General features: G+C 44.1%; 1 protein-coding gene across 1 annotated transcript in view; it reads right to left on the bottom strand.

Annotated features, from left to right (window-relative positions):
• Nucleotides 1-2,685: 2,685 nt before the first annotated feature.
• Nucleotides 2,686-15,683, bottom strand: part of LOC121005325 (phospholipase A2 inhibitor 25 kDa subunit-like) — a 298,209-nt gene continuing 285,211 nt past the window's right edge. Inside the window, exons 3-5 of the mRNA XM_040438353.1 lie at nt 7,560-7,706; nt 4,672-4,812; nt 2,686-3,198 (exon numbers count right to left, since the gene is read on the bottom strand). Of these exons, the coding sequence (XP_040294287.1) occupies nt 2,978-3,198; nt 4,672-4,812; nt 7,560-7,706 (509 nt within the window). The 3' untranslated portion in view covers nt 2,686-2,977. The remainder of the gene's footprint in view (nt 3,199-4,671; nt 4,813-7,559; nt 7,707-15,683) is intronic.

Below are 15,683 nucleotides of genomic sequence, written 5' to 3' on the forward strand. Positions count from 1 at the left end.
CAACGGAAGCACACCGTAGTGCTTCCGTGGGCTTCTGATCCGTGCCTCCGTTCCGCATCTCCCGGATCGCAGACCCATTGAAGCGAATGGGTCCGCAATTCGTGATGCACACAGCTGGTGCCAGTTTATTGCGGACCCACCGTATGCGGGACGCAATAAGGCAATGGCTGGCACACGGTAATGTGCATGATCCCTAACCCCAAGAGGTATGAGGGGGGTCTCCATAGTTCTGGGTCCATAGTCCGTAGGAAGGAGGCTAGGCCTCAGGCTTCTCCAGCAGCCCCAGTGACCGTTCACTCGTCACATGTACAAAATCAGCTGGTTACATCCTAAATCTATACCTCGCTGTGTGTATAAATATATATATATATATATATATATATATATACTCATGGCGAGGTAGAGATGTATGATGTAACCGGCTGATTTGCTAAGTGTCACACCAGGTAGTAAATAATCATTTGTAAAGGGATGAAATACTAATTTGCATAACCGTATATATATACATTACAGAGTGTTGGCAAGAGATACAAAAGTAATGTAAGCATTGTACCTGGGTCTTCAATCCGCTGAAAGCTCCTCCTCTTGAGATCCGACCATTTTTTTTTATGATGGCCATCTTTGGGTGCGTGGCATTAAATTTCCAAATGAGCTCATAATGGAGCGCCCGGACAATTTGCTGCTTTTCAGCCTGGACCCCTGAGCGGTCATACACCCGCACCAACATGCGCTGCAGGATGAAGATGCAAGCATATAATCCCAATTTTTTGGAATACAAGTATTGAAAATAATGTTCTCAACAAAACAGCAAAAAGTATATAAGTATTTGAAGGGGAAATAATAGATCTACTGTTACCGTTATAAGGTCGGATTGTATTGCGATTGTATGTGTATGGGGTCTGAGCAATCGGATATTGGCCAGCTGAGCAGAGATGTACCTGTCTAGTGAAGTGACGGTACGGTATGGGGTGTAAAGCTGGTTCGCCTCCCCGTGGTGCACCCTGGGTAACCAGCAAATACTGGCGGTAAGACAAAGAAAGCTTCTCCTGAGTCCTGATCAACAGAACAAAAAAAATCTAATATATAGACTATGTTTGTGTGTGTGTGTGTGGGGGGGGTGTATAGTGTGCGGCAGGAAAATAAATGTGCAATGTGCATGTGAGAGATATTTCTATGTTGTCCATGCGTACATGCTACAGACATAGTGCTGTGACGTTACAGCAATACTTAGTGCACCAATCAGTAATATCTACTTATAACTGATAAAAAGTGAAGTTGTAGGTACGTATATCGAAAAAGATATTTGCATCATAAGTGACAATTTTTGCAATCGCGAATATTTTATAACACTCTATCTGCATATAAAGCGATTGGTCTGACATGCATGTGAAATGTAATCAAATACACTGGTGTAATGTGAAATTACTTACAGTGATCAGGGGTTCTTCCTCACTGTCGCGAAATTTGCTTCCAATCATCTTTTCAAATCGCATCAAACTTCGGGTAGTTCAATCCAGTTGCTAGACTAGGCCACGCCCTTTTTGCGCATGCGCATTATACAAAATTTAACTATGCGATTTTCGCATTGAAAAAAAATAAATGAACAGAGATAGCTGCACATTTGTATACATCAAACAGAAAGGAAATACAATTCCTCTAGGCACCAGCAGGGCACATTTTTTAGAGTTTCCCTTTAAGACGCATAAAAATGGCCCCTGATTAAAATACATATTTTTTTGTGGGAATTTTTGTCATTGATCCCCCTCTGTTATGTCACTGTCCATGTTGTGGGACTATTTGTGCACTCATAGTTTGTATTTGGTGGCTGCAAATATGACCTGAAGGTTTTCCAGGTTCTCCTGCTATTAAAGTCAATGGGGACCACCGCAAACTTGCGGTTTGCGAACATTTGATCACGAACGAGCGTTTGCGAATCGTCCCGGCCAATGTTTTTCCATCACTATTTATCTGTAGCTTTAGGGCAGCCATGCTCAACCTGCGGCCCTCCAGCTGTTGTAAAACTACAACTGCCACAATGCCCTGCTGTAGGCTGATAGCTGTAGGCTGTTCGGGCATGCTGGCAGTTGTAGTTTTGCAACAGCTGAAGGCTGCAGGTTGAGCACGCCTGCTATAGGGTGTGCAACGTCTATAGTAGAGCACTTAGTAGACACAGATCATATGTTCCATTCAAAAAGAAAAAAAATATATCAATTTTCTACTGTACATGAAGGAACATTTGTGAAATCTCATATAGATACCGTATGTTCTGCCTTACCTTTTCTCTTGGCTCATCATATCCCAATGTTTATCTTACATGTGTCTATGTCTGACCACCCAATAGTTGTGAGGAACTGCAGCCCTTAAAGGGGTTATGCAAGAATGTTTTTTGTTTTTAGCAACACCCCCCCCCCCCCCAACCACTCCCCCACCCTCTCTTGGCCAGACCTGTAAGAGGAAATCTACTTACCTGCTTTCTGGTGCCGACTTCCTGCTCCTCCTCCTTCCGGACAGTGATGCTCCGCATTGCAGGCCGGGAGGAGAAGGAGAAGGGAGTCAGCGTTGAGAGGCAGGTAAGTAAGTTTCCCTTTATAGCATTTTGCTAGCATGTTGTGATTTTGTGTTGAATTTATTTTGCGAGAAATTGGAGTCTTTAACAAAAACGTAGACTCATCTGTAGTAGCAAGATTCTGATTTATTGAGGGGATTATTCACCGGCTACAGCTAGAATGATTCCAAGAGAACAAAGCACCAAACCCCTTTGTAAACCAATAGCCAACTGACAACTTGTATGTATTGCATCTTCATGACGTCGACATTTGGATTTTCAAATTTTATAGTAAAACAATCTGGAAATATCTGACAATGACAGGAATGTCAGCATCGGCCACATGGACCTGTAAATCTTCTAGAAAAGCCATTTCAGCAGTAGAAGACACACAACGGCCGGAGTCAGGACAATTTTCTGGACACTTATGCCTCAATTGAAGCAGATTGGATTAACAGCTGTAGTCTGGACACGAGTTGGAGTAGCGGCTGTAGTCTGGACACGAGTTGGAGTAGCGGCTGTAGTCTGGTCACCGGAGCAGACTATGGCAATGTTGGTTGTTAGACCATAAATAGTATAGGAGTAGTTCCCAAGGACACAGTAGCTTTCTGTTGCACATCCCTTAATGATTGATAACTGTGAGTTTTGTCCTGCTGAAATATTATCATTATAGTTTTTGTTTAGAATTTTTGTTGATATTTTTAAATTTTTCATTTCACTGTCTATATTTAAAAAATCCTATAACTCATACAATTTTCACACTGGCCATTAGGCTTAAAACATATCAATACTTCCTCTTCTTTGACAGCAGCCACATGGGCCAAAGACTGGAGCTGACCTCATAGATTACTATGGGAGATTTGTGTAGGCTTGCTCTGTGACCTGTGCAGAGGTAATTGTGCAGGTAGGTGGAGTAGATAGACGGCGTCTATAACCTATTGTGATGTTATCTATACAAAGGTGATATCTGTCATTGTAATCCGTACTTTCATGCTATGAGATGTCTACTGAAGAGTTAATCTATGGATAGCAACATGGAAAAAAAATCCAAAATTCCCCCATTTTTTTTTTTTACATATTACATGGTTTAAAAAATAAGTACATTTATGGTCACATATTTAAACATCGGTGAACCTATCCTCACGATAGGTCATCAATATCTGATCAATGGGGGGTCTACCTTCCGTCCTCCTGCCAATGTACTCGTTGAAGGGATTCCAGTGCTCTCACAGGGTCTCTAGCATTTGAGTATACCAAGCCCAGTGTCATGCTTTGTATAGTGGCTGTGCTTCGTATTGCATCTCACCCCTATTGACTTCACCAACAGGTGATGTGACTGATGGACATGACATCTCAGGCCAAGGAAGAGGTTGAGCACTGTGGCCCCTTTCCACAGTCAGGGGCGGACTGGCTATAGACCTTACAGGGAAATATTTCCCTGTCGGCTGATGCCCAGGAGGCTGCCCAAGCCCTCCTCACTCCTCACAATTAGCTGTCAGCATTAATTAATTCTGTGAGGAATGAGATACTCATGTACCCGGGCAGCGACTACACATGCCCTCCTGAATTCAACTGCTGTAACCCCCCCATTTCCCCTCCTAAGCACGCTGCTCCATATCTTAACCTGAGAAAACTTCAGGAGTAGGATAGAAAATGTCATCTACTGATGGTCATCACAGTGGTTCAGATTTTGGCGCAATAAATTGTGTTGCACTGTGGTATATAATGGGATGGTATTTTGCGCTATGGTATTGCTGGGATTGCCTACTTGTGTTGCCCGCCTACAACATGGGGCCACGCTTACGTTTTTAATTTTTTTCCCGGGGCTACTTTAAAGTCTGCCCATGCCCAAAGCTGATAAGTGGGGGTGCCAGTAAACCTCACCAATCTGATGTTGATGACCTATTCTGTGGATACGATGTCAATATTTAACTTCCAGAAACCCCTTTATAAAAAAAAATATACATTTTCAGTGAGCTCCCCCTAGTGGTGGCTGCAGGCAAATAGTATGTCTATACAGAGGATTTGTATCTCTGTATCTGATTTTTTTTTTAGATCTATACAAACAAGAAAATAATAGACATAATAATGATTAATCCTAAAATATTAGATTCAAAAAGACTTACCTGTCATTTCTGTTGTCATGAAAAGACATTTATTATTATTACCAGTACAAGTTACGGTTACTGAAGAGTCACACGTGGGGAAAGACTCAGACTGGCATGACGGACACACCAGGCCATTGGTCTCAGAACTGCTGGATAATACTGTTGTGGAAAAGAGTAGTAAATAGTAATATATAATGGCTGCAGTACATAAAGTATCATATATAATATTCTAATCATGGATTAGAATCAGGATGTTATAGTCATCTCTGATATTATATACAATGGAAACAGAAATGCCAAACCATCTTGTCCCGGTCTAGTTGAAAAAAAGTTTGATTGGACAATATCTGTGGCGTGACTTATAGGTGTTGTAGCAGTCACAGTTGCGATCATGCTCACAAGCCAACCAACAGGCTACTTTGTGATTGTCTTTGATGTCTGGCATTCAAAAGCTGGTAAGTTTGATATACCGGAGTGGAGGAGACAGGGGGGGGGGGATATATTTATGAAGTTGGACTTTCCCCAGCATCAAAAAGAAGATAATTAACTTTTTGATGTCAAAAGTAACAGTTGATCAGTATACGGTCAAAGAATGGAAGCTGTGGAGAAGAATGCAGACAGCTGGCTGCAAGGGTTACCTGTAAGAGATGAGCAAATTTCATATTTTGAAATTCGTTCACGCTTTGTTTACCTGTAAAAGGTGAATTGAGTTATGGATTCCGTTACCATGGACCTTAACGCAATTGTATGACGGAATGCCTTTAGAGGCATTCCGTTATTCATTCCGTCATAATAGAAGTCTATGGGCTGCAAAACAGATCCGTTGCGTTTCTGTTATGCAGGGGAGTCCAGCTGAGCTGGGCTGGAGATTATACTCTACCACTACTGCTACTTACAGTGGTGGTGGTGTAGTGGGGTATATGTGACTAATGTCTCACTCATGTCAGGATCTACAGCCCAAGTAAATTAAAGTTGGTTATTCGTGCACATGTACATACATAGAACTGCAAAAAAAGGTAAATGTGAGGTGAGAGCCCCCTTCTTCTGTCATACACCTTAGATACTGAGATCTCTATTTGAGAAGCAGACAACTCCAATCAGAGAAGATTCAAGTGCACTGCAATCACTGTCTGCTAGTGCTGCATTGATGGATCAGTAAAAGGGTCACACCAACTCATATACTGATTGCATATTTCTAGGATATGCCATCAATATCAGATAGGTGCTTGTCCCACCTCTGGGACCCTGTCCTTTCTCCATAACTGGGTCCTAAAGTGAAGGAGAATGTGCTACATGTTCTCCATTCATTTCAATGGAAGTTCTGAAAATAGCCAAGCAAGTGAGCTCAGCTATTTTCAGAAATCCCATAGCAGCGAATGGAGAGCACACCTCGCATGGACGGCCACCTCTCCATTCACCATTGTGGAACTGCCAGAAATAGTCAAGCCAGCACTTCCATAAAGGTGAATGGAGACCATGCTTGTACTGTGCGCTCTTCTTCACTTCAGAGGGTGCGTTCTAGAGATGGGAGTGGGTCTAAAAGGTGAGACCCACACCTATCTATGATTGATAGTATATGTTAGTGATGTGCCTAATATCTATTTAAGAGACCCAGCAATGCTGCTATAAAGGTACAGATGAGCTGCAGCCGGCAAGCACAAGGAGAAGTTGTGCTGGGTGATCAAACTGAACTAATGCACTGTATGGATGCAACTAGTGTTGAGCGAATCAGGGTGCACGAAGTGGACTTCAATCCAAATGTCTGTGAAAATTAGATTCACTGCAAAGCTGAATTTCCTCGTGGTGAGTGGTACCCAATCGATTTTCCCTGAAATTGGGTAAAAAAATAAATAAAAAAATCATACTGTACTTACCTCATCATTTTGAGCATGAAGAGCCCACCACCGCCATCGTGATTGAAGATCACACGAAATCCTGCATGTGGCGACGTATGATGTGGATGATATTCAATCAAGATGGCGGTGGTGGGCTCTTCATGCTCAAAATGGATGAGGTAAGTATGATTTTATTTATTTCAATTATAGACTTAAATATTAAAGTCAAATGCCGCGATCAGCGATGAACATTGGATCTGACGGGTACAATGACGGGGAACGATGCAATCGCCGCTCCATGTCATTGCACTCACTAATTACAAAGAAATGCGCTTCATGATGAAGAAATTCGTCATGTAGCTAATTTTTTTATTTTATTTGTTAAAGCAGCCGAATCGAATTTTAGAGAACTTTGCTCAACACTATACAACATGTGAATAAACCAGGGGTAGTGTGTAACGTCGGCATGTAATGCAATGTCAGCTTCATTTATTCTAAGAGCTCAAGCAGGAACGTCTCTCTTCCAGGAAAGCAAGAGTCAGGCAGGTTTGGCCCATCTGATTTTTGTTTCCTTTGGGAGCCCTTTATGTTTCTCACCTCCTTGGCCAGTTTGAGTAGGCATTGTTATAAGGACACTGAGGAAGTAGGTGGAAGTTATCTTTTTGAATATGGGCGATCACCATTATCTATATCCCCTTTGAGGGTATGTGGATATTAGATGATGGGGGGGGAGTGTTTCACTTATTTACTTGGAGGAGAAGCTTTTGCCTTGGCAGAACCGATACAATAACATATTACATGGCTAACCATGTATGTCTTACTTCTTGCAATGATAACAGATGATCACTGAGAGTCCCCATAGCCAGACCTTCTGTGATCTGGTCATTATTGGAGGATCTACCGCATAGTGTTCTACAATTTGAGAGCACCATAGTATGGGGACAAATCCAACCTACTATTAATGTAATATCAATCTACTAGAAGAGCTCTTCTCTCACTTCCAACAGTCAGCCGCCATGAATGACCAAGTATCATCTGTGTAATGTCATCAACACAAAGTGACTGACTTACATATAGGAACAGGAGGAGTGCAGTCGTCAGTAGAGCAGCAAGTATAGGCCGTCCTTAATTTAACTCCATTCACGTCAAAATTTCCCTGGAAGTTACATTCAGATTCAGGAAAACATTTCCTGATGAAAGCTGTAGAAGTTCTTTCAGCTGCAAATGTACATAAAGGAGGTTTAAAAGAAGGAAAGAGACTGCAGTGTGGAGATAAAGAATACATGTGAGCACCATTACAATCAGTTGATCACTCCTGTTCTGGCTTCTATAAAAGACTTGTCCTTTTCTTAAAATCTGATGCTCAGTCCTTAGGATAGTCCATCAATAATGTGTTTGTGGGGACAAAGATGCAATACCAAGACGCTGCTAAAAGTACAGCATTGTACACTGTGGACGAGTGTAATCAATGAAGAGGACATTGGGTTTACAAGAGCGCCACAGCCCGCTCAATCAGCTGATTGGTGGCCGCGTCCAGAGTAGGACCCTAATAAAAGATATCAGTTTTCAGAGTAAAATCCACAGGATCTGCCATAGATGTCTGACAGATGTGGCCCTCAAACCTTCTCCTGTTTGGTGAGATGACCAAAGGCTGCCACATCCATGCAGAGAGGATGGAGAGGGGTGAGAGGTGGGCGCCGCTCTCTCATTCTGGTCTATGGGAGTTAAAGGGAATGTATCACCTACATGTATTTTCCCAATTAAACCAGATGGTAATAAAATATTTTTTTCAAATCTGTTTTATTTTCTTATTGTAATTTTTTTCTGAACATGTTTATGGGAGCGGCCATTTTGCCTGAGTTGCTGTTAGCAGCATTTACAGATATGCTTTACAGCAGCCACATAGCAAATTAGTCCGATAGACATGAGATGCTTGATGGCTTCTATAGGAGAGTATTGTGGGCATGCTCTTTGACCTTTGCAGAGGTCACTCTGCAGGTAGGAGAGTAGATAAGCTCTGACTGTCACCTAATGTTAATGACAGGTCCTGAGTTATCTATATAGAGGTGTTATCTGTCATTGTAACCCTGTCTGTAATGATAATGAGATGACTGCTGAAAAGTGATCTGTTCAGAACAGTATCAGCATATTTCTAGGCTTCGCGTCTAATTTAAAATATAGATAGTGACATGGAAAACTAAATAATTCACTAACAATTGTTTGGAATTAGAGATGTCGAGAACATAAAATTTTCCGTCCGTGAACGGTGAAAGTGAATTTTCACAAATGTTCGCGAACGGGCAAACCATAGACTTCAATAGGCAGGCAAATTTTAAAACCCACAGGGACTCTTTCTGGCAATAGTAATGGAAAAGTTGTTTCAAGGGGACTAACACTTGGACTGTGGCATGCCGGAGGGGGATCCATGGCAAAACTCCCATGGAAAATTACGTAGTTGACGCAGAGTCGGGTTTTAATCCATAAAGGGCATAAATCACCTAACATTCCTAAATTGTTTGGAATAACGTGCTTTAAAACAGCAGGTATGATGTTGTATCGATCAGGTAGTGTAAGGATTACGCCCGCTTTACAGTGACAGACCAAACTCCCCTTTAACACACCGCAAGCAACCGCAAACAGGCCTTTTGCACAACCGCAAACTCCCCATTTGCACAAGGTTGGATACCAAGCTAGTCTTGTCCCGTTCCTTGTCCTCACTGACGTCATTGAAGGTCTCTTCCTCCACCCAGCCACCTACAACACCAAGGGTCCCCGAAAGGTGACAACAAACCCCCTGGGACGCCTTCTGTGGTTGGTCTTCCACCTCCTCAAAGCCACCTTCCTCCTCTGACTCCTCTTCTTCAGACTCTTCTCTCTGCGTTGCCGCAGGTCCAACAATCAATGACGACAAGGCTGCTTCTGGTGGTGATGGTGACCACAACTCTTCCTCTTCATGCTCATCTACGGCCTGATCCAGCACTCTTCGCAGGGCATGCTCTAGAAAAAACGCATATGGGATGAGGTTGATGATGTTGCCTTGGGTTTGACTGACCAGGTTTGTCACCTCTGCAAAAGGACGCATGAGCCTACAGCCATTGTGCATGAGCGTTCAGTAACGCTTCCAAAAAATACCCAGCTCCGCAGAGGCTGTCCTTTTTGTTTAAATAAAAAAAAAATCTGTTCCTAGTTTAAAGAGGACCTTTCACTAGTTTAAAAACTAAAAACTAACTATATCAGTGGGCAGAGCGGTGCCCAGGGGTCCCCCTGCACTTACTAGTATGTTTGGGTGCCACTCCGTTCGCCCGGTATAGGCTCCGGTGTCTGCAGCTCCCTCTGTTGTACTGGACGGATTTTTTGTATTAGGCGCTGCAGACACCGGAGCCTATACCGGGCGAACGGAGCGGCGCCCAGACATACTAGTAAGTGCAGGGGGACCTCTGCCCACTGATATAGTTAGTTTTTAGTTTTTAAACTAGTGAAAGGTCCTCTTTATTCTCTGTTTTGTCCCCTATCAGGGGCCGGTGTATGGAATAGATTTTAGGAACCGGGAGATGGAAATAGATGCTTGGTCGGTCCTCCTACTTCCAATTTGGGGCACTGCGCGTGCACGGGTCAATGTACTGTGCCACCAGATATGAGTAGTGTGTTAAATAGTACTATTCCTATCAGTTTAATCCCTGTTACGTCCCCTATCAGAGGACGTGTATGGAATAGATTTTAGACAACCGCAAAGAGTTGTCAATAGTTGACACACTCATGACACAAATTTTATTCCTCTATGCTCCAATCTTGGTGTAGTGATGACTGTGCTCGTGCGCACGTTTGGCAGATTGCAGGCGATGGCAGTTTTTCAAAGCCTATGTTCGTGCTGAGGTAGTTCAGTGACAGTTAAGTGACCCAGAAAACAATAATTCTGCGGTGTGGGCCCATTGTTGGCCTAGTAGGCTTTAATGATCACATTAGATGATCACAAAGAAAATTAATGTTTTTTCTGTGAAAAATTATCCAGCCGATCGCTTTTGGTCTGTTCACAATGAAGCAACAACCTTATCATCTGGAGTGTGCCAACAATGCCATTGCCAACACATAGAGGTGGTCGCTTCATTATGATACGAAAGCCCCTTTACCACAACAAGGTAATGATCACGAAGGGGAATTGACACATGCGGCCAGAAAAATTGGTGTTTTCCAGGCAGAAAGTGCACTAAAACATTGCGGCTTGAACCCTAGTTGGTGGCGGAGAAGCCCCGCAAGTCATCCGGCATGCAGAGATCAAAAATACAGCAGCGTGTGGACCATTTTTAGCCCAAGGAAGCTCATCTCATCAGGCCTTGTTTAGTCAAATGTATCGCTCACTGTCAGTCCCTTCGGGATCCATCCCTCATTCATCTTAATAAAGGTGAGGTAATCTAGACTTTTTTGACCTATTCGACTTCTCTTCTCAGTGACAATACCTCCTGCTGCACTGAAGGTCCTTTCTGACAGGACACTTGAAGCGGGGCAGGCCAGAAGTTCTATCACAAATTGTGATAGCTCAGGCCACAGGTCAAGCCTGCACACCCAGTAGTCAAGGGATTCATCGCTCCTCAGAGTGTCGATATCTGCAGTTAAGGCGAGGTAGTCTGCTACCTGTCGGTTGAGTCGTTCTCTGAGGGTGGACCCCGAAGGGCTGTGGCGATGCATAGGACTTAAAAAGCTGCGCATGTCCTCCATCAACAACACATCTGTAAAGAGTCCTGTCCTTGCAGGCGTGGTCGTGGTAGGAGGAGGATTACTTTCCCCTCTTCCCCTGTTAGATTCCCGTTGTGCTGTGACATCACCCTTATACGCTGTGTAAAGCATACTTTTTAATCTATTTTGGAACTGCTGCATCCTTTCCGACTTCCGGTAATTCGGTAACATTTCAGCCACTTTTTGCTTATACCAGGGGTCTAGTAGCGTGGCCACCCAGTACAGGTCGTTCTCCTTCAGTCTTTTTATACAAGGGTCCCTCAACAGGCACAACAGCATAAAAGACCCCATTTGCACAAGGTTGGATGCCGGGCTACTCATGTCCTGTTCCTCGATCTCACTGAAGGTATGTTCTTCACCCCAGCCACGTTCAACACCACGGGTACCAGATAGGTGACAACGAGCACTCTGAGATGCCTGCTGTGGTTGGTCTTCCTCTTCCTCCTCAAAGCCAAATTCCTCCTCAGACTCCTCTTCCAGCGTTGCCGCAGGTCCAGCAAGCGATGCTGATAAGGCTGTTTCTGGTGGTGATGGTGACCACAACTATTCCTCTTCCTCTTCACGCTCATCTACGGCCTGATCCAGCACTCTTCGCAGGGCACGCCCCAGGAAGAAAACAAAAGGGATGATGTCGCTGATGGTGCCTCCAGTGCGACAGACTAGGTTTGTCACCTCCTCAAAAGGACGCATGAGTCTACAGGAATTGAGCATGAGCGTCCAGGGTGGCAGCAGTGGGAGGTCGGTAGCCAAACGTGTCAGGGGTAGACCACCAGCTTCGCAGGAACCTACCTGCCCGTAAAGTAGTGGTGCACGGGTTCACAGAAGCATCGGCTGTAGCGGTCAATCTGTGCATAGTGTTGGAGGTAAAATCACCTTCTCGGCGGTGTGGCAGTTTTTTGTTAAGCTGCTGGAGGAGGTGAACATGGCCATATGTAGAATCTGTGGGCAGAAGGTGGAGAGTGGCCAAGGTGCCAATTTTGGCACCACGGCCCTGCGTCAACATATGCAGCGTCACCATAAAGTGGCCTGGGAGAACTGTTGCTCCAATGTGGTGGTCCAGCCTGCCGCAGCAACTTCTACATCACCCAGTGGTACACACCCAGTTTCAGGCAGTCAAGGCTCCACCACCTCAGCTAAAGGGATCTGTCTGTCCTTCCCATCATCTGCTGGTCCTGATTCTCCTGCATCTCCTCCTCGTCAGTCATTCTGTCAGCAATCGATCACCGAAGCGATTGCCAAGAGACACAAACAGTATGCGTGCACTCATCCAACGGCGCAAAAGCTGAATGTGCTTCAGTCCAAGTTGCTGGTGCTGCAGTCTCTCCCTTTCCAAGTTTGTGGACTCTGCACCTTTCATAGAACTGATGGCTTGTGCCGAGCAGAAATGGAGAGTCCCAAGCCATCATTTCTTTGCCAAAAAGGCAGTACCATCCCTGCACACACATGTAGAACAGAAGGTGGGCCAGTCCTTGAGCCTGTCAGTGTCTGCCAAAGTGCACGGCAGCACTGATGTGTGGAGCTGTAACTACGGTCAGGGACAATACATGTCCTTTACGGCCCACTGGGTGAATGTGGTTCCTGCACAGCCACATCAGCAACTTGGCCAGGTGACGCCGCTTCTGCCTCCACGTTGTCACGACGTTGGTCCTGCGACAATGTCCGCCTCTGCCTCCTCATCCTTCACCGTGTCCTCAGCCTCCACTGCAGGGACAATTCATAGTGCCCCTCGAGCATACCACATGCTGTTCTGCACCTCATTTGCCTAGGCAAATGGAGTCACACAGGGGAGGAACTGCTCAGTGTCCTTCATCAAGAAATCAAATCCTGCCTTTCTCCACAACAATTCAAAATCAGAACAATGGTGACCGAAAACTGGAAGAACAAGACGTCAGCACAACGTCAAGGAGGGCTGAGCCATGTGCCCTACATGGCACACGTGTTCAATTTGGTTGTCAAGCTGTTCCTTAAGTTCTACACCACAATAGAGGCTCTATGCAGCCAGGAAATAGCATTTTTTTAAACGTAATTCTCTGTGAATAAATTCGGCGAATCAAATTTTAGAAAAATTCGCCCATCTCTATTGAAGACCTATCCTCAGGCTAGTTCATTAATATCAGATTGGAGGGGGCCTGACTGCTGGCACCCCCGCTGATCAGCTGGTGGAAAAGAACTCTTCTCTTCACTGTTTATCTGCTCGCTGCTGCAATGTAGATGGTGAGCAGTGTAATTACCCCATACTATTGAACTGAATGAGACGTGTAAGACGCTGATCGGCTTGGGTGTCAGGTGTCAGACCCCTGCCGATCGGATATTGATGTCCTATCCTGAGGATTGGTCATAAATGTAAAAAAAGTGGACAATCCCTTCAAACCTAGCACTTTTTGAGTAGAAAAGCTACTCCAGTTTTCCTACTCCATCCTCTTACCGGAGTGCGGTTGCCACTATTTTGCAGCTTTTTAAAAAAGGCTCAGTGATTAAATCTGGAGTGAAACCCTAGCTAACCACATCTACTTTCCCACCCATATTTCAAAACTAGAGGGAGTGGGGTAAAAATGCAAAAAAATAACAACATTTTTAGACAAGTGAATCCAAAAAAGTTGCAAAAGCCCTATTTTGTGACGTTTTGAAGACAGAATTCTGAAATAAAGGCATGATAAATAGTCTTAACCACTTCACGACTTCCCACTGACTATATACGTCCTAGCAGCACAAAGTCTTGGATGGATTTTTTGCGACTGTCGTGTCGCAGTATCAGCATGTCCCATGTCGGAGTGTGACACCATAGACTATCATTATAAAAATTGTTGCGCAACAAGAAGTTGTGCAACAACTGTTGCCGTGTAGCCCTAGCCTTAAGCTTCAAACAACCGCAAACAGTCCATTTGCCCAACCGCAAACTCCCTCCGGATATGTGTGGTATTTTCTGTAGTACTATTCTCATCAGTTTAATCCCTGTTACGTCCCCAATCTGGGGTCAAATTATTAAATAGATTTTTCAAACGGGGAGATGGTTAAAAAAATGCTGGCTCCCTCCCCTTTGTTTGAATCCACGCCACGGTCACTGCGTCTGCACCGTGCAATTTACTGCCCCACCGGATATGAGTGGTATTTTCTGTAGTACTATTCTCATCAGTTTAATCCCTGTTACGTCCCCAATCTGGGGTCAAATTATTAAATAGATTTTTCGAACGGGGATATGGTTAAAAAAATGCTGACTCCCTCCCCTTTGTTTGAATCCACGCCACGGTCACTGCGTCTGCGCCGTGCAATTTACTGCCCCACCCGATATGAGTGGTATTTTCTGTAGTACTATTCTCATCAGTTTAATCCCTGTTACGTCCCATATCAGGGTGGGATTGCCTTCTGTGAAAAAAAATTTAGGCCGGGTACCTTCGACTGCCTTCACAGTGACAGACCAAACTCTGATACACCAAAATAAATTGATTTTAGGAACCGTGAGATGGAAAAAGTGGCTTGGTCGGTCCTCTTACTCAGTCCCAAGTTGGGGCACTGCGCTTGCACGGAGCAATGTGCTGTGACACCCTATATGAGTGGTGTCTTAACTAGTATTATTCCTATCAGTTTAATCCCTGTTACGTCCCCTATCCGGGGACGTGTGTCGAATTAATTAACCATTGTCGAATTAACGAACCATTACGACATCCTGGAATAATTTAGTTCTGAGCTTTGTACTTGCTTTGTATTGGAATTGATGGGGATTTTTTTAATTGTCCGCATTATTTCTAATAAACTATTAAGAGACTTTATTATGATTTTTTTATTTTATATATTAAAAACCCACCCATACAACTTAAAAATTTTTTTTTTTTAAATGTATGTTCTTTCTATGAAAAATTATCCAGCCGATCGCTTTTGGTCTGATCATAATGAAGCAACGGCCTTATCATCTGGGGTGTGGCAACATTGCCAACACACTCATAGAGGTGATGATCGCTTCATTGTGATATGCAAGCCCCTTCACCACAACAAGGTAACGATCACGAAGGGGAATTGACACATGTATGTGCCTTTTTTTTTAAATTTGTTTTTGCAGCCACAGTGCAGCACCAGAGGCCAGAAAAATTAGGCATGTACACATGCCTGAAAAATAATGTTATTGTTGCAGCCGCTGTTGTAGCAGCGGACGGAAAAATTTATGTTTTCAAGGCAGAAAGGTGACTAAAATATTGCGGCTTAAACCCTAGTTGGTGGCGGAGAATTCACGAAAGTCATCCGGTATGAAGACATTAAATACAGCAGCGTGGGGACCATTTTGAGGCCAAGGCATGTCATCAGGCCCTTTGTTAGTCAAACGTATACCCCACTGTCAGTCCCTTCGGGATCCATGCCTCATTCGTCTTAATGAAGGTAAGGTAATCAACACTTTTTTGACCGAGGCGACTTCTTTTGCCCGTGACAATGCCTCCTGCTGCACTGAAGGTCCTTTCTGACAGGACACTTGAA

The sequence above is a fragment of the Bufo bufo genome, chromosome 1 (assembly GCF_905171765.1).
Source record: "Bufo bufo chromosome 1, aBufBuf1.1, whole genome shotgun sequence".
Classification (NCBI taxonomy): Eukaryota; Metazoa; Chordata; class Amphibia; order Anura; family Bufonidae; genus Bufo; species Bufo bufo.